General features: G+C 32.5%; 1 protein-coding gene across 1 annotated transcript; it reads left to right on the forward strand.

Moving 5' to 3' along the window:
* Positions 1-9,850: 9,850 nt before the first annotated feature.
* Positions 9,851-11,554, forward strand: LOC111707162 (uncharacterized). The gene is made up of 3 exons (XM_023480210.1): positions 9,851-10,035; positions 10,414-10,613; positions 11,164-11,554. Exons 1-3 carry the CDS (start codon positions 9,909-9,911, stop codon positions 11,293-11,295), a joined length of 459 nt encoding a protein of 152 aa, XP_023335978.1. The 5' UTR covers positions 9,851-9,908; the 3' UTR covers positions 11,296-11,554.
* The last annotated feature ends 6,763 nt before the right edge of the window (positions 11,555-18,317 follow it).

Raw genomic sequence — 18,317 nt, forward strand, 5'->3', positions numbered from 1 at the left:
AACAGATAGATGCCCGTTCTAAGATGAGGAACAGATAGATGCCCGTTTACGCCTGAAGTCACTGTAAAGAGTAGGATCAGGTGAGGTATAAACACAGCAATTATTTTACAAATTTTTCCATTTATTTTTCAATTATCCCAAACTTAACTTAAGTACTCTAAAAAGTACTTTTTTGTTAAAGCAAAAACAAATGCATGGCCAAGACAAATATTTAACATAAATATGGGACTGTTCAGGACTAAATTATTTTGAAATTAAGCACTTAAAAAAATTGAGATTTCATCTTTGAATCATTTTAAACTTTATCTTTAAATCATTTTAAACTTCAAGTTTTTCATCATTTTATACAGTGAACCCCTTAATAACGAATACATCGGAAGAATTTATTAATTGTCGTCTTGACAATTTTTCAATGAGTTTTATACTATATTTCGTAAATTTCAGTATTTGCGAAAATAAATAAATAGCCATGAATATGCGGGAACAGAGTTCCATATCATCATTTAATTAAGAAACTAAATATCTGCAACATTCCATTATCAGAAAGTGAAGAATACGACATTTGATGAATTCTTTCGATGTATTCTTCATTAAGGGTTTCAGCTGTACTTCATCTTTAAATCATTTGAAAATTCATCTTCAAATCATTTAAAACTTTTTCTTTAAATCTTTTAAACTTAATCTTTAAATTATTTAAACGTTATCCTTAAATAATTTGAAAATTATCTTGAAATCATTTGAACTTCGTCTTCTAATCACTTTAAACTTCATATTTAAATCATTTTAAATTTTATCTTAAAATCATTTTATACTTTTTATTTAAATCTTTTAAACTTCATCTTTAAATCATTTTAAACTTAATCTTTAAATCATGTAAAACTTAATCTTAAAATCATTTCTGACTTCATCTTTACATTATTTTAAACTTCATCTTTACATTATTTTAAACTTAATCTTTAAATCATTTTAAATTTTATCTTTTAATTACTTTAAACTTTGTCTTTAATTAGCTCACAACTCATTTTGTAGTTAAAATATGTGAAAGATTTACTTTATTTACACATTTTACTATATTTTTGTTTAAAAAAGTAATTTGGGTCTAGACCAAAAGACTTAGTATTGACTTTTGATTTAGATGTAATTTTATCATAAATAGGTTAGAAAAAATCGTAAAAATTATCAAAGATTTTTTTTCAGTTTTTGATCCAGATGAAAGAGCAGAAAACACGACTTTACTTGATCCACACATTTATAACATGCACTCTAATCTCACCATTAGGGGCAAGGTTATTTTATGTGGACTTAATGGTTTCACTTTGCAACTTTTTAGCTCCTCTAGTTTTTTCAAATTCACTAAAAAGCGGTGAAAGCAAACTTATTTAATCATGCTTTTTTTCTAATTAAAGAACTTGGTTTAAAATGTTACAGTATAAATTAAATAAACTTTAGTTTATTTTGAATAGTAACAGAAAACATCCTCCAGTCTTCGCTAAAACTATCAGTATCCATTATTTATAGATATTTTAATTCATGTACTTTGTATATGTGAGTGTGAGTTCATGCATTATATATTGTTGTTGACAGATAACAGCAACACGCTAGACAAATCCGGATAATAGGCCGGTTAGGATTTTGAAAGGGGTGTTTATTATCCCCAGACGATTCTTTCCCGATGGCCGAACAATACACACACCACAGAGTAACCCCGTCACAGAAATTCGATAACAAAATCTTTATTTCCTAAAAAATAACATAAATTATAGGTCATGTTTAATTGTACAATGTTATAATGAATGTTAATAGTAGAAAAAATCTTACGAATTATTTAAGTATAGAAGGGGTGACTTATTTGTTGATCAGTATTGATATACGTTTTTTTAACTTCTGAAAAATTACAGTTGAATATTTAACGAAATTCACTTATGCTTCTTATGAAAGTATTTTGCTTAACTTTAATGATTTCACAACAACAAAAATATTTTAAGCTCCGTCGGAGGAGGACAATGGAATTTGCGGGCTGGAAATTTGGTTTGGCTGTCTCCGACAGGAGATTCCAGTATAAGACGACATTTTATAGAGGTTTTGAAATTAATGGTTAACAATTGTACCTTTAATCATGTTAATTTCAAAAAGCGAAATTTATTCTATTGTAAAATTCACATATATTGTAAAACTAAAAAATAAAACTAAGATTTATTATAGGATTTTACTTTAAAATTTTCCTGCATTGCCCCCCCCCCCCTGCACCCACATGGAGCATATTGCAAATACCTTGCAGATATACTAATGAAATCTTGGCACTCAATATGAAATTCAATATATAGAATCATTATTCGAGGGTTGGGTTTATTGTTATTTATCACCAGGGCTATATGTTAACAATAACAACCCCACAACCGAGCTGTATTTTCCTAATCCCCACACCGAGCTATAATATTTCTAAAATCAACCCCAGAGCCCAAAACTTAAGACAGGGAATCGTTATGAAAACCAGTTTTAAAACCCGGGTGTTACGAATGGGGTTAGGCAGTTTTGTGGAAATCAGTATTTTTGTTATGAAATATTTTTTATTTAGTTTCTTCATATTCTCCATTTTGTCGAATCTTTTAAATCAAAATCTACACAAAGTTAAGACCCCAAAAAGAAAACTAGAGAGTTATAGATGAGACTTCAACGCCGATTTTAAACGATCTGTGTATTAAGTTTTGAGTTCTTCTTTTAAATATTTTAAAAGTTTTATTGTAAAATGTAATAATCTAATGAAGAAAGAAACAAGTTTACAGCTCTGCAGAAAACAAGAAAGTCAAGCATAAATAAAATTCCTGAAGCATCATCTTTTGTTGGTTACCCTTTTATAGCCATATAGACTTTAAATGACTCCAGGGAAGGTTTATATCCGGTCTTAATTTAACCCTGGGATAATATCAAAAATCATTTACAAAGACGATCTTAAATTTGCCACATAACTTCCATGTTTATTGGCAGAATTGGCAAACCTGTATGATACAGTGATAACAAAAAAACTCTGAAATAGGAAGACGACTTTTAGACTCAAGTTAAGACTTTAAAAAGTCCAATGAACAATAGACACGCTATTGAGCAGCGTAAACAGACCCATTTCACTTTATTAGCGGTTTGATAAGTATATGGTAAAACTATTTGCTTATAACAACATCAAATACACTTACGGGGTAACACACAAAAGATGAGGCTGTAAAAACGACCTAAACTCTTAAAATATGACGATCCCAAGGTTAGATCAAGTCTTATTCTTTTAATAACTTATTTAATACTTCAAAACAGAAAGAAATAAGTTTACAGTTTCAGGGAATCATTAATATTAGGAAACTGACAACAAAAATTCCGTACAGTCGTCTTTGAAGTCTCAGCCTTTCTGGGGAGCCCTGTAAGTATTACTAAAATGTCGTCTTCCTATTTCATCGTATTCTGATTATCACTGTAGAGAAATGAAATGATAGAAAGGGTGTATCCTGGATACAGAAGATACAGGATGTGTTTGAAAAATGATAAGAATGATAAAGTATATTTACACTATAGACAGGTGTGTGTGCTCTTGACAGGGGCGGACACAGGATTTAAGTGAGGGGGTGGCAAGATTTTTTAGGAACAAAAAAATTGATAATTAGGAACAAAATTAAAGGATTAGGACAGGGATTTAGGAACAATAAAAAGATTGTCCAGGAATTATGAACAAAATGAAAGGATTAGGACAGGAATTTAGGAACAATAAAAAGATTGTTCAGGAATTAGGAACAAAATTAAAGGATTAGGACAGGGATTTAGGAACAATAAAAAAATTGTTCAGGAATAAGGAACAAAAATATAGGATTAGGACAGGGATTTCAGGTGGGTCGGACACAGTATTAAGAACAGGAACAATTATAGGAACATTAGCAATTTAAGAACAAAAAGAAATTACTAGTTTCTTACGAATTTCTAATTCTAAATTTATCGTTAACAATAAAATTTACTTGTTGTCGTTGATTTTTAAATTAAACTGAAGAAAAGACTCAAAATGTGCAGTGTGCCGCGTACCAATAAAACAAAACAGTAAACACAATGTCTGTCGTCGTATACTTACATCATTGGTTAAAAACTTATATTTATTTTTAACAAGCTAGAAAAATATTTTTTTCGTCCTTCTCTTCTGATGATTCAATTTTTCAATAAATATTAATTATTATATTTCCATTAAATAAAAATTATCAAATAGCTTAAAATTGAAAAACACATACGATTTATCAAATTGGGAACATTTTTTGCCTCGAAATCTCAGGGGGGGGCTACGCCCCTCCCTGAATCTGTCAGGGGGTGGCGAATGTCCCCCCGCCACCCCCCTGTGTCCGCCTTTGGCTCTTGATACATTAAATGTGCGCGCATCCCTCCCTTCTTTTTACGCGCGTATAAACCAGGTTTAAGGGGCGCACCATTTACGGTGCACGTAAATATTGTTACTATTTCATAAATAAATAGTGGGTTGTTTATATTTTATCTTCAAAACAATTTTAAAACATTTCCTCTTTGTTAGTTATTTCTTTCAATGTCGTCTTACTTAGAACTATTTACAGTAATAGAGGGTTACACACTGTAGATAAGACTGTAAAGACGACCTGAAACTTATATATTATGAAAATCCCAAGTTTGAATTAAGTTTTCTATCGTACATATTCTCGTTGAATGATTTTTTAATTTTTTTTTGAAAAGATCCTAACAAGTTTATAGTTGTAGGTTTGTGACACATAAGTTTCGCTAGAAGGGGGTCATTTATTTGGCGTACCGTTCCGTTTTTTCTTGTACACCCTGTATTTGTGCTGTACAGCTTGATCTCTGGCTTGTTGAATTTCAGAGCCCATTCTCTCCATAGAAAGTGTTCGTGTATTTCACGTACTTTGGGGGACGATATGTTGGCCGCTAGATGTCTGTCTCATGCTAAATTCTTATCTGATAGATAGATATTTCTCCGTACATTTCACGACCCAAATAGGAGACGTCAAGTTGTCGACCAATGTAGTTTATGGAAGGAATGGCCTCAGCCCTGTACATGAAATGAACACTAGTGTACAGTACTGCACAGTGCTGAAGTACTGTACTCGGAAATACTTCATCTGTTCAAGAAAAATGAAATAGCTTTGATGTCCTATAAAAAATGCTTATTTTTTATTTTAGTTTCTCTGTAAAAGTATCTAACCGGCGGGTAACAGTCATAGATAAAGATAGATTGCGCATAAGACGACATTTTTCATCTTGAAAGATATAAATGTACCGAACCGAGATGTTTTAAAGATATTCCTATTATATAGATTAACTAGGTCCGTTGTGAACATTGACTGTTCTTATGTCATTGAGTACTTGTGGTGTACATGAGTTCTGTAGAGAGAAATTCAAGTTAGTTTAGTCCTTCTCATGTCCTTCTTCAGTTCTCGTCAATATGATATATTGCTCAGTGAAATATTGTTGTTCAAATAGTTCCATTCCCGGAGTTATTTTACACTCTATTATGAAATCCATTAAAATACCAAACCACCCCGCTTATCATTGAATTACACTTTGACCCCAAGAAGTATGAGTTCGCGGACTGTACAATTCTTGGTGATTTTGAGTACATAAGCTATCTAATATCTATGTTTATTTATTTATCTATGGTTACAGTGGACAACAATTGTTGGAATTAACACTTCTATATAAAGCTCGAAATTAGAATAATGGTACCATTGTAAATCTGGTATTCCCCTCTTTAAATGGAGGGTTAATTAAAATTTCAAGATTATGTACCTAGGAGGATGCACTAAAAGTGTGTCATAAAGACAATCAGCCCAATAAACCAAGATTTGAGAGTAGTGAAAAAAAGAATATTGTTTACAACGGTATCCTTGAACCTATATTCTAATAAAAAAAATTTGACTCGAAAAATGGTTATTTCTGTGAATTTCTCCATTGCTTTTCATAAGCAAGGAATGCGCAATTTTCTTTCGCGGAGAAAACGCAAATGTAAATAAAACGTTTAAAGATACAAAACATTGATATCTAATTCATACTTGATCTTTGCTTGCAGGGTCACAATTGAAATTACGCTTACAGTCCCCTTAATTCTGCAGCATGATATACAGGGAATAAGAATAAAGGGAAAGGAAATGGCGCTGGTCTGGCATAAGAAAGCCAGTCGCACTGCTTTGCAGACGAGTTCGTTACCACACACACACACACTCCATTGTTACAGAAACAACATGACTACAGTCAAGGAAATTGCAGAACAATGTCCTTAATTATTATTAAGCTTGAATAACGAGAAGTTTATTGTAAACTTTAATCAAATTATATTCTTTAAATGAAAAATTCGGCTTATAGTGTTGATGATATTGTTCTGTTGCTGTTCACTTTACTGATTGAATAAGAAGTGTTCTAATAAAGAATATAGCAAGATACCAGATGTATGGGGCTAGGGTCGGGGGGAGTTTTACTGTTCCTAGTTTTGTAAGAAAAATTTGGGGGTTTAAAAGAAATCCCACTGAGAATGTTTAAAGTTGTAGATTTACAATATTGAGTAATCCTATTACTACCTTTATACTCACTTGTAGGGCGTTACAAGTCCTGTGAGCTTGCATTTTTAACGCTCTTTCTTTCAGTATATCTTTGAAAATATTTTTTTAAAAAGCTGGTTCCTGTTTTTAAGGGGGGGGGGGCAAAAAAATTTGTTAGGTCGATTTGTATTTTTCCAAGGTTGGTTATCTTATCTCCAAGGAAAAACTTTTTTTCGTTTCATGTATACATGCAAAGGTAAAATTTAACCTAACATAACCAGTATGAGCTCAATAGCTCAGGATAAGGATAGGTCCATGATGTAACCCCTTCAGTCATAATACTGACCCGGAGCTAAGCTCAGATTGGATAGTTTTATTGATGTAACCCCTTCAGTCCTCATAAGGACCCGGAGCAAAGCTCAGATTGTATATAGCCATAGATCAGACAGAAAGTAGTGCGGATGATAAGTCACCTCATGTAAAATGTGTTGAGAGATGTGTCCGTTAAAAGTGCCATCCTAGAGAACATACTTTTAACGCATGTTTCAATGCGTGGAAAACCAAGCTATTATTGACCCCGGAGTTCTATTTGAATTCAAGCCAATAGGCTTGAGCCACGAAGGAGCAGAAAATAGGATTTCCCCAGACTAAGGCGAAAATAGAGTTAGTTGTCATGAAGGATTGGAAGAATAACCCGTTATTGGAGGCGGAAGAAAGGCGGAGAGTCTGCAGGAGGGCTTTATTCGAACCATTTGTATCAAACTTTATTTATTCTTTTTCATGATGTAAATACATTTTTCTATATTTTTGGTATACGCTTTATGTTTCTATTATTTAAAGGGACTGTAACTGACCCTTTGCAAATATGACAATGCTTGATTTACAACCAAACCATTGAATGTTTTGTCTGATCATGAAAAACATATTTATATGTTTTTTTGTTGTTTTTAACTATTTATTTTCTATTGGAGTTTCCCTTCAAAAGTGACTTGCGCATTTCTTGCTTATACGAACAAAATGCAAAAATTCACAGAAATAAATACTTTTCAAGACGTTATCAGATTAAGATTTTAAGGGTACCGTTGTAAATTGGCATTAATATCTTTGCATTAAGGGTCACTTAAAAGTATGCTTACAATCCCTTTAAGTTTCTAGCAATCATATCTGCAGCTGTTTGAATGACTAGATAATGTGTATGTAGCAAATATTGCGTAAACATGATATTATGTAAATCTGCATTACATTGCACATTAATTATTAACAATTTACGTTGTAGAGTAATCCTGAAATCCTGTTTTGATAAAACAGGTCGGATCGTCCCCATCATTTGAGATCGATATATAGCTTGTTTGATAGCTACCTAAAATCCTGTTTTGATAAAACAGGTTGGATCGTCCCCATCATTTGGGATCGATACATAGCTTGTTTGATAGCTACCTAAAATCCTGTTTTGATAAAACAGGTCGGATCGTCCCCATCATTTGGGATCGATACATAGCTTGTTTGATAGCTACCTAAAATCCTGTTTTGATAAAACAGGTTGGATCGTCCCCATTATTTGGGATTGATATATAGCTTGTTTGATAGCTAGACGACTGTGTCTCTGTGTGGCATTTAGAGCGGATCGTCCCCATCATTTGGGATTAATATATAGCTTATTTGATAGCTAGGCTTGTGTCCCTGTGTGGCATTTAGAGCGGATCGTCCCCATCATTTGGAATTAATATATAGCTTATTTGATAGCTAGGCTTGTGTCCCTGTGTGGTATTTAGAGCGTTGGATTGTCTCCATCATTTGGGATCGATATATAGCATGTTGGATAGCTAGGCTTGTGTCCTTTTGTGGCATTTAGAGCACTAAATTAATAGCTTGTTGGATAGCTACGCTTGTGTACCTGTGTGGCATTTAGAGCCTGGATTAATAGCTTGGTTTGATAGCTATAGAGATCGAGCCCACAGATAGTGGCTTTGATAGTTAGAGGGATTGTAACCGTGTGAATCGTGTCCTGGTAAACTTTGACGGGTTGGACCTGGAAAGATACATTTCGAGAACTTGTTATGGAGTAGGTGTTTACCACATGTAAACCCCTGGAATGATGAATTATACAAATCCACCTTAAAGGGTTCATCGGTCATTATACTATTTTCATTATTCATAATCAGACCATATCTATCTATCTAGCTAGCTAGATAGATATATATATATATAGATAGATAGATAGATAGATAGATAGATAGATAGATAGATAGATAGATAGATAGATAGATAGATAGATAGATAGATAGATAGATAGATAGATAGATAGATAGATAGATAGATAGATAGATATTATGAACGGATAAAAATTGACAATCATAGCTAACGGATCGTTTGAGAAGTAATAAATGATTCAAATCTTCCCAAAAAAGTTTGTAAAAAGATGAACTATACTTGATGTTTGAATTCATTAGAGATCTATGTAGATCTAAACATGAGTTCTTACCACGGTGAACTAGCATTTTTTTACGCGGCACAAATAAAACATATCAATCGATTTAAAAACAATCATTTCTCATTCATCATTTTTAAAATGCGAACTTTTACTTTCCAATTTTCTCATTTAAAATTCAACTGATGCTATAATCTTTTATTATGGACTCGAAACTAAGCTTTGAAATGGAAAAGACTTTGAATCTGAGATTTTCTTTTTTGATTACAAAAAAAAAAAGCTTTTTTTTCTGCCAATTTTTATCAATTTATTAATTCAATGCTGCAAGCACGCAATAACAATTTTTCCATAACTATTCATATTTTATTTACTTTTTTAAAAAGTTTTCTATTTTTAAGAAATTCTTTGTAAACATCTGTATAGAATTTATTAGAGTTTGCTGAAGTTGGTAATGGGACACATAATGCTGTATATGTTTAAAATAAATGTGAAAAGTTACAGAAGTTTTAGGACGCTTTGATTTATATATTAGACATTAGAATTCAGGTCAAACCTGATTAGTTATCTAAACATAAAAGCTACTATATTGCTATGACTGAAAATGCCTTATGTTGCTACTTCAATATATTTAGCTACAAAAAACGTTGTATGTTTCTCAGAAAACATGTTTTATTTCTAATTGCTTGCTTCATTTCTAATACTATAAACCAACACAAAGACAATTTCTAATAAAAAATATTGTATAATATCTGAAAAAATATTGATTTGTAAAAATTACTAATTTGGATCGATTATTCAACTAAAGAAAGCTTACATAATGTAAAACCTTTAGGAGAAAAGTTATGTTTGATTGGATATAAGAAATCGCTGAGTGAATTCTTGAAAATCCGCAAAATAATTATTCATACAGCGTACATTGGATAAACACTACTAAAATTAATATGACGGGCTTGAAGAAAATGATGTTGGTCTTTCCTGTTCTATCCTTTCTGCTCTTTCTTTATGCTTGTTACATTTTACAATGGGAAACTGTAGAAGTTATCTTCTGTTCTATAACTGCAAATGGACGTAAGTTTATCTTAATAATCATTATTGGAAAGAAAAAAAATATGGGTAGTGGTTCCCCTTAGTTCTTTGTTTACATTGGTATGATATGGATCATATTGTTGAAACGACATGAAGACTTAATTCAAAGAGTCTGGATCTATTCAATACGGCAGCACTTATACATTTATCTAAGTGACGATGCCGAAATGTATATGTCTAGGACTACAAAGAAGTATAAGTAAGTTGGTGAAGCAAAACCAAAGACTAAGGCGTTACGACACTTTAAGATCGAGGTTGTCTACAAATTTGAAAACTTACTTTTAAAGCTATCTATGTGTATATCTTAGGGTTTCTCACGGTGCAGTGCTTTAACGAATGTATCATTGAAATATTATTTAGTAAATGTGGCATTTTCCTTCTACACAACCTTGATGCTATTCGTTCCAACCACATTCCATTGGAATTCCCCAAGACTGGCGTACATGCACATCATGTACTTTACTCTTCAAACTATCCTTTCTCTCATCAATACATGTGTAACCGACAATGTGGAGTTGATGTTTATAAGCCTATGCCTCTTCTGTTCTGGCTGTTTTCAGGTAGGAATGATCGTTTTCATTTATCTGAAAATTGAATTGATCGTATACCGAAGTAAAAAAGGAAACGATCGTTGCAAAAAAATAATCGTCTTTTTTATCCAAAAACGAAGTATTAGTTTTTATTTTTTATTCGTCGTTTAGTTTCGTTATCGAAGGTTGAACGTTTTCGGTTTTGGACGGTCCTAAATGATCGTCAACAACCATACTTTCGTTAACAAACGTCAACGTTCTGCAATTTTTAAAATGCCAAAAGGGGAAAAAATTGTTTTTAAAAATTTCCATTAATTAACGGTCACAAACGTTACTACCAAATGTAAGATGACTTCATGAACTTCTCTTTCCGCAGTATCTTATCAAATTCAAATTTACTTAAGCAAACATTTACAAAAACAATTGTTTTATTCAATATCTTCGTTTCTAAAATTTCGTTAGCTTTATACCTTTGTTTTTTTTCTAAAAACAAGAGTTAGTTGGTTTTAAAAAATCATAAACGAAATGAAAGCGATTGTTTTTCTTTTGTTTTTAAAATCGATAACAACCCTACTTTCAGGTGGTTTTAGTCTCCTTTCTTTTACCCCTGCACCTAGGACAGGAGGAGGTAGGGATTAATGGAGATAAACCTGACGCAGGAGGTGACAGGGTTCGGATACTTATACTGGAACCACATGATGAGCTTCATTGAAGGGGTTCCAGCAATTTCACGAAGAATCATGTTTTATATTTGTAATATTTACGAGTTGAATTGTTTTCAGTGTCAAGCAAAAGAGTTAAGCTATATAACATAGCGAAAGTTAAACCGGAAAAAACTGGAACGATCAAAAACCCTTTAGTTCTTATTTTTTTTCTAAAACATCAAAATATGTTAATGATAACTTCTTGTATTTAGCACTTTTAAGATTTATGATATGAAAATAATGTAAATAGTTAACCTTTAAAACCTTTCTATTCTTATAGTTTAGCTTTTAACCAGTGCCCATGCTTAAACGTCATTTACATTTGCACACCAGCAGGTTGCAAAGATATAGGGTTTAGAAAATTTGAGTTCTATGCGAGTAGTCAGTTCTTTTACAAAAAGTGAAAAGTAATCAAAGCAAGGTTGATTAATAAGGATGGTTACTCTCGATGCGCTCCAATGTACGGAAAATCTCGTCTCCTAAGATAGATAGATAAAAACATATGACGTCACTCTCCCTTCTAAAATCAGTGATGTCATATGAGGTTTTTCTTGTACCTGGATAATATCCCAGCATGTAGGGGGATATTGGCAATAAGTTAGAAAGATGGTGTAGGATAGGGGAAGGAGAGAGGCAAATCAGGAGATGGGGGGGGTATAAAAGGATGTTATTAACACAGCTTACACCCTCTAAGCGCCTACGAAGGAGTAGGAAGTGAGGGGGGTGTATCCTTACCTTAACCAGAGAATAGAACTAAAAATAGAATATTATTTAGATCATGTTAGTTCAAACAAATTCTTTAACAAGCGTAACAGATCTCCGACTACACAGAATTTTATATTATTACGTAGCATTTGATTAGCATATGTACAATTCTTTCGATGTTTTTTTTCTTCTGTAAATCTGACCATTTATCCGACAGTCTATCTGTCTGTCAGTCTATTCTTTAAAGTTTATTATATGTTTATCTATTTATAATGCAATGTTGTCTTTCAGTGTTTCTAGTATTTCTATTTCTCTGTTTTACTGTCTGTATACCAATCCTTTATTTAGATTATGACTTCAATAAAACTATTGTATTAGGGTTGATAAAGTTCTTTACTTTACTACGAGTTTCCTTCCACATGTTCCTGCTTAAAACTAAACTTAGGTTGCAACTTTGTAAATTTTAGCATAAACTACAATGCCTGAGCTCGATATCCACTGAGGAAACTCTTGAGTTATAAGTTATAGCTATTAACTACAGACTGTAGACTGTAGACTGTAGACTGTATACTGTAGACTGTAGACTGTAGGCTGTAGACTGTAGACTGTAGACTGTAGACTGTAGACTGTAGACTGTAGANGACAGAATTGTCCAAGGGGAGGGGAGAGGGATTGAAGGAGAAGGGGGGGGGGGAAGTTTACTAATGAGTATTCAAGTGATAAGAGAGAGAATTTTCGGAGTCATTTAAACTTGTTAAATTACTAGAACATGCTTTCTCCGACTTCGAAACTGGAATATAAAGTGTAGAACAGGAAATCTAGTTGTTGTATTTTTTTTTATGTTCTTACTTTTTTGTCTTATGGTATTTCTTATTATATTTTATTTTAATCGTTTTTTTATATCTAACATTGCTATTTGTTACAGAAACCAAAATTTTGCAACGAAAAAATTTACAATTTTTTTTGTGGATTTTCAAAATTTTACGAAAATCAAAAGTTCTGATTATCCATAAACCTTGAGGTCAGTATTTTAGTACTTTATGCCCTAACGTGGCCAGATAAAAAAAATAATCTTCAAGGATTAGAGCCTTGAAAACATGACAATGGAAAGACAAGGATTTTCAGATGTCTCGGACGAGAAAATGAGAAGAATGTTGCTAGGAAGAGAAATATTGTTGTGCAGTTGCTGGCGAGGGGTCGCTAGTAAAGTGAAGTCTTTTAAATATAAAATTCGAAATGAAAAGCTTCTAGAAATTGTATTTTCATGTATTAATTTAAGATGTATTCTAGAAAGAAATGTACTTGTTGTAACGAAATTTTCTCATTTCTTATTCACCGAAAATTTCCCATTTTTTCGCGAAACAGATTGAAGCGAAATTTCGCGAAAAATTTCGCATTTTTCTCGAGCGAACGAAATGCGAAAAAATGAGAAATTTTCACAAAACGATTTTTCCTTTTCGTTGCAAATCCTAACGTGTATTGTATTTACCATCATACTATTAGTAATATCAAGGATTGTTTCTCAAATACCAAAATATATTATTTCCATGGTTGGATTTTGCAGGCAAATAATAACTATGCAAAACTGCAGCTGTTATCATGGTTCAACGCTTTCACCCCACTTTGCGTGCTTGTTTTCACAAGCAGGTATTTATCCAGATAAATCCATGCAGAAACAGGCAGGCATTCACACAAATTAATGCAAGCATAAAACAAGTAGGAATTCAAGCAGATTAATGCATGCAGATCGAAACAGGCAGGAATTAAAGCAGATTAAGGCATGTATAAAACAGGAAAGAAGTTAGGCAGGTTTGCAAATTATATTTATTTTCAAACATGCAAAAATGTAGCATTTCGCATTTGAAAAGAAATCAAAGGTTATGCATGATAATAAGTTCTGTAATTGTTAAAACGTCAAATAAACAAATTAAAGCTTCAAAATAATTGTGGGTTTTTTTCAGTTTTTGAATCACTGTGCGTTAAAGGTTGAAAGCTCTGTAGCAAAAATCGATGAGAATTTTACCGATTACTTCTTTAAAACCAAAGATTACAAGTGCTATAATGTACATGTAAAGGGCTACAGAAAAGCATAAGTGAGTTAGAGCGGTAAAATAAAAGCCCAAGGCGTTGCAACACTTCAAAGTCGACCCTGTCTTAAAAATGTATGAGACTTTTTATATAAACAGGCTGATTCTATGTGGAATGTTTCGTAAATCCGCGAAATATTTAGAAATAATGCCGCGTGTTTGTTGTTTTCTCCGGAACTAATTTTCATTTAACCGGAAGTGTGGATGATAACCAACATGAGTAATAAAGGTAGGAAAGCATGACCACTGTTTTATTGTTGTTTAAATTGAACCCAATCTAATCTTACTTCTATGTTTGTAATATAATCTAATCTGTGACCAGCACCCTCCTTCCATAATATATTCAACAAAATATATACCCATTCGTTATGTATATTTTGCTTGTTTGTTTGTTTGTCTGTCTATCTGTCTAAATCCAATAAACGTCAAAATTGCTGAACCGATCGAGCTTCTGATTGGTCGAAGTAGAAAATTTGAAAAAAATGACGAAATTTATTACGTTTTGAAAATTCACTAATTAAAGCAGAAAAATCCGCAAAATTGTTTTTTATTACCATGTCCAGATTTTATTTATTGACTTTCATTAATGAAAAATTAAGAATCGGTGCTGTTTTGAACTCCTGGTATTAAATAAGGATTGGTAGAATTCGTTAAGACGCCATTTGAGTAAATTTCTCACAGTAACACCGTATAGATATAAAAGTGATAGCGCTGTATAGAAATTTTATTCTGATGTATAATAAATACATTCTTTAGTTCACGAATCTTTTATGTTTGAAAAGAGTTATATTGGATACAGTACTGGTCACTGGTCTGGTCTACATTAATTATTTATGATATACTATACTCTCTCCCCACTGGTCTGAACATCTTAAAGAAATGTTAACCCATGTATAATTCATAATACTAGGTATATTCTTCAATAATTCAAACTTTATCAAATATCCACCATTTCATCTTGGTAATTCACTTTTTGTCCATAAAAAACAAAAACTTTATGTTTTCTTTGTATTCTTTGGTAACTTTATAAAATCTTTGCAAGTTTTTTGGTCTTTGGCTGAAAAACTCTTAAAAAACAACCAATTGTCACCCAATTGTGTAAAAATCATTATGTTCTTAAAATAAAATGTTCTATCTATGCAAAATGTCTTTTCTACTAAATGCCCAGTAGTCTTTAAAATGCCCTGCAGTCTTTTAAATGTCCGTTCTATGAAATGCCCTGTCTTTTATAAATGTTCTAAATATGAAACGTCCTGTCCATTATAAATGTCCTGACTAATATGATATGTCCACTGTCCAGTCTCTGAAATGTCTTTCTATAAAAAGTTCAACACTCGCGAGCTAGCATTGGTTTGATAATGCATATCCCAATATTGTGAGGCGCCCCCATCCCCTACATTTTACCCCCCCCACAATGCATTTTTTTATACAACATCTGTTAACTGCATAACTGTTACTACAGTTGTTGGAATTGTAAATTTTTATAAATGTTTAGTGTTGTATACATGAAATATAATAAATATTTAGGGTTTACTGCATAAACTATAATTTATCTAATCTTCATGACAGAAACAAATCTCCAGACCAAAATATATATTATCTTTAATGTGGAAATAACACCTTCTTTATTTAATACTAGCTTAAGGGCCCGGCGTTGCCCGTGGAAAACAAAAACAAACAAAAAAAAGTTTGAAACATTTTTTTTTGAAAAATAAAAAAAATTGAAAAAATAATAGATTGTTCAGCCTATGTCACCCCAAGGCTACCGTGAGTGTTCACAATGAATGTCAGCCCAATCGGTCCAGCCGTTTGGCCGGCCAGAGGGAACATATATATGAATGTTTTTATATATAGAAGATAATCTGGTCAACAATATATTTTTATATTTTACGTTTGAAATAAATATATAAGCGACTAAAGTTGATGGTTAAACCAATTATAAAAATATATGCCCCCCCTCTTCTCCTTGCCCCCCCGCTTCTCCTTGCCCCAATCTCTTTTCATATCAGATGTTACCAGCTGCTACTGGATGTGGGTCAACATTTGGTTGCCAGGGCGCGTGCTGGTGACCCCCCCCCCCTTCCCCTCCCGTTTCCTCAACAACTGTCTATAACCAAACTTTCATTAATTTACAGTCTTTTTTAGTCTTATTTATAAATTACAATTTATTGAAATATGCATGGTATTAAATTAACTTAAAAATAATTTAGGTACCCACCGCATTAAACTAAAGAAAACTACACGTAAAATTGAATATTCTCAATCATAACTCCTATTATTGAAAAGATATGAGTATAGAAAAAACTTTTTGAATTTCTAACTAATACGTAAACAATAAGTTTGCATTTTTAAGTCATAGCGTCAAATAAAAACTAAAGAAGCTACAAGTTGACAAACCTTCTCCTACGACCTGTCTACTCTCTAGGTTGTTTACATTTTATGTTTTAGTTATTTATTTCGACCCAAACCCCGCTAATTCATTGAAAACTCTTAAAATAGGATTTTTCAACATGCTTCTCTGACTAAATCAAGGTTTTGGCGTGCTGCTGGCGCCCCTAAATAATTTCTACATGCAACATGGCTATTTATATATTTAGATTATCCAGAAACACTTTATGTGCTTTCTTGTACTTTTACTATAAAATATTTTTTTTCTTTCAAAAAAGCTTGCTTTAACAAAGACTTCATCTAAATATATTGCGGGTTTACAGGATTCATTTAAGGAAAAATATATCAACGGGAAAAGTAATTGTAAATTGAAATCATAAATCAATGCAAGCTACAATTGAAACATTGTTTTTAAATGAATTAGGTTATCACAATATATTCATTTCATCAATTCTCAACATGCATTTAAAGAGGAGTAATGCGGCAAAAACCAGTCACCTGCACCCCTATAATATTCCACCTAACCCCCCCCCCCCCATTAATTTAGATGATCAAGATCTAATCTCCCCTGCAGACTGGACCCCACAACAATTCCCAGAATTAGTCCCTGAACTTTACATTTTTTCTAAGAAAAAGAAAAAATTGGAAATTTAAAAAATTCTTGATAAAGAATATGATATCCAATTCTTCAGTGGATACCAACATTTCAAGGTAATATCGGAAAACGACCAAATGATGGTTCATTGCAGAGTTGTGAAACTTTTAATGGCTGCAATTGGCAAGATATTTCAAATTTGTAATTCTACCGGTTGGATAGATTTACAATTTAATATCAGGAAATTATGACTCATCTAGGTTTTTAGAAACCCAGGCAACGTTAAACCCTGCTATGCGCTATACCTTCAATTCTTGGAGGGGGGGGGAGGGGCATTTTTAACTATAACTTAACTAATATGTTATAACATCATGACATTTTGAAATATCTTTCCTATTTTTCCTTTAGTTACATTTATGTACAAAATGCAATGAAATCTGTAATTTTCGGTAATGGAATGGAATGACTCAGAATTTGGGTTGCGAAATTTGAATTCTCATGGGAGACTTATAAATCCCCAACCCTTCTATATACATGCCCGGGCCCACCCCTCGTATACGGATATTTCCCCTGTAGTGCCGGCTTAATGCCCCACCCTCCCATGTATGGGAAAGCAGAAAGATCGATCTGGATAGTTTATATTTCCCCCGCTAGGGGGGTTTCTAGTACTCAGTGTCCCGTACCGGCCAGTTCAGTTCACCATTGGACAGTGTCGTGTAGAGAACGGGTGTGCAAACAAGGGATAACCAAACCATTTGACTCAACAGCACTGGTTCAATGTTTACAAAAGTTTGTTTACATTCAGATAAGAACTGAGTGCTCTGTTTACTATTATATACGTGTAAAGATAATATATTGATCAGTTAACAATCCGACATCTTTAGTGAATGTGGTTTAAGAAAAAGTTTTCTTAAAATATATAAAATAAAAATATATATTTGTTATTCAGAAAGAATACTTAGTGAAACTATATATATAAGGACCAGGTGTTTCTCAAATAAAGAACGTGGATTAATGAGAAGAATAAAACTGAGTTAAGATTTCAAGATTAAGATCTGAATTTGTGTACACCTGGTTCCCAGATTTTCACAAGGTTCACATCATTAAACAATTAATTAATTGTAATTCATTTCACCTTTTTAATTAGATCTTAACATTTTTAATTGGTGAACTGCTCATAGCTGTTTAAACTGTTAAAATATATGTTTTTCATAAAGAAATTTTACCAAATCTCCCCCCTTCAAATGATTTTCAA

Source organism: Eurytemora carolleeae, unplaced genomic scaffold, assembly GCF_000591075.1.
Source record: "Eurytemora carolleeae unplaced genomic scaffold, Eaff_2.0 scaffold680, whole genome shotgun sequence".
NCBI classification, from domain to species: Eukaryota; Metazoa; Arthropoda; class Copepoda; order Calanoida; family Temoridae; genus Eurytemora; species Eurytemora carolleeae.

What these genes read in the sequence shown, in the direction of transcription:
- LOC111707162 (XM_023480210.1), top strand. Translation starts at nt 9,909, where the DNA reads ATGACGGGCTTGAAGAAAATGATGTTGGTCTTTCCTGTTCTATCCTTT. An exon ending in TTCTATAACTGCAAATGGAC is followed by an intron (nt 10,036 to 10,413) that starts GTAAGTTTATCT and finishes AATATTATTTAG; the next exon opens with TAAATGTGGCATTTTCCTTC. An exon ending in TCTGTTCTGGCTGTTTTCAG is followed by an intron (nt 10,614 to 11,163) that starts GTAGGAATGATC and finishes CCCTACTTTCAG; the next exon opens with GTGGTTTTAGTCTCCTTTCT.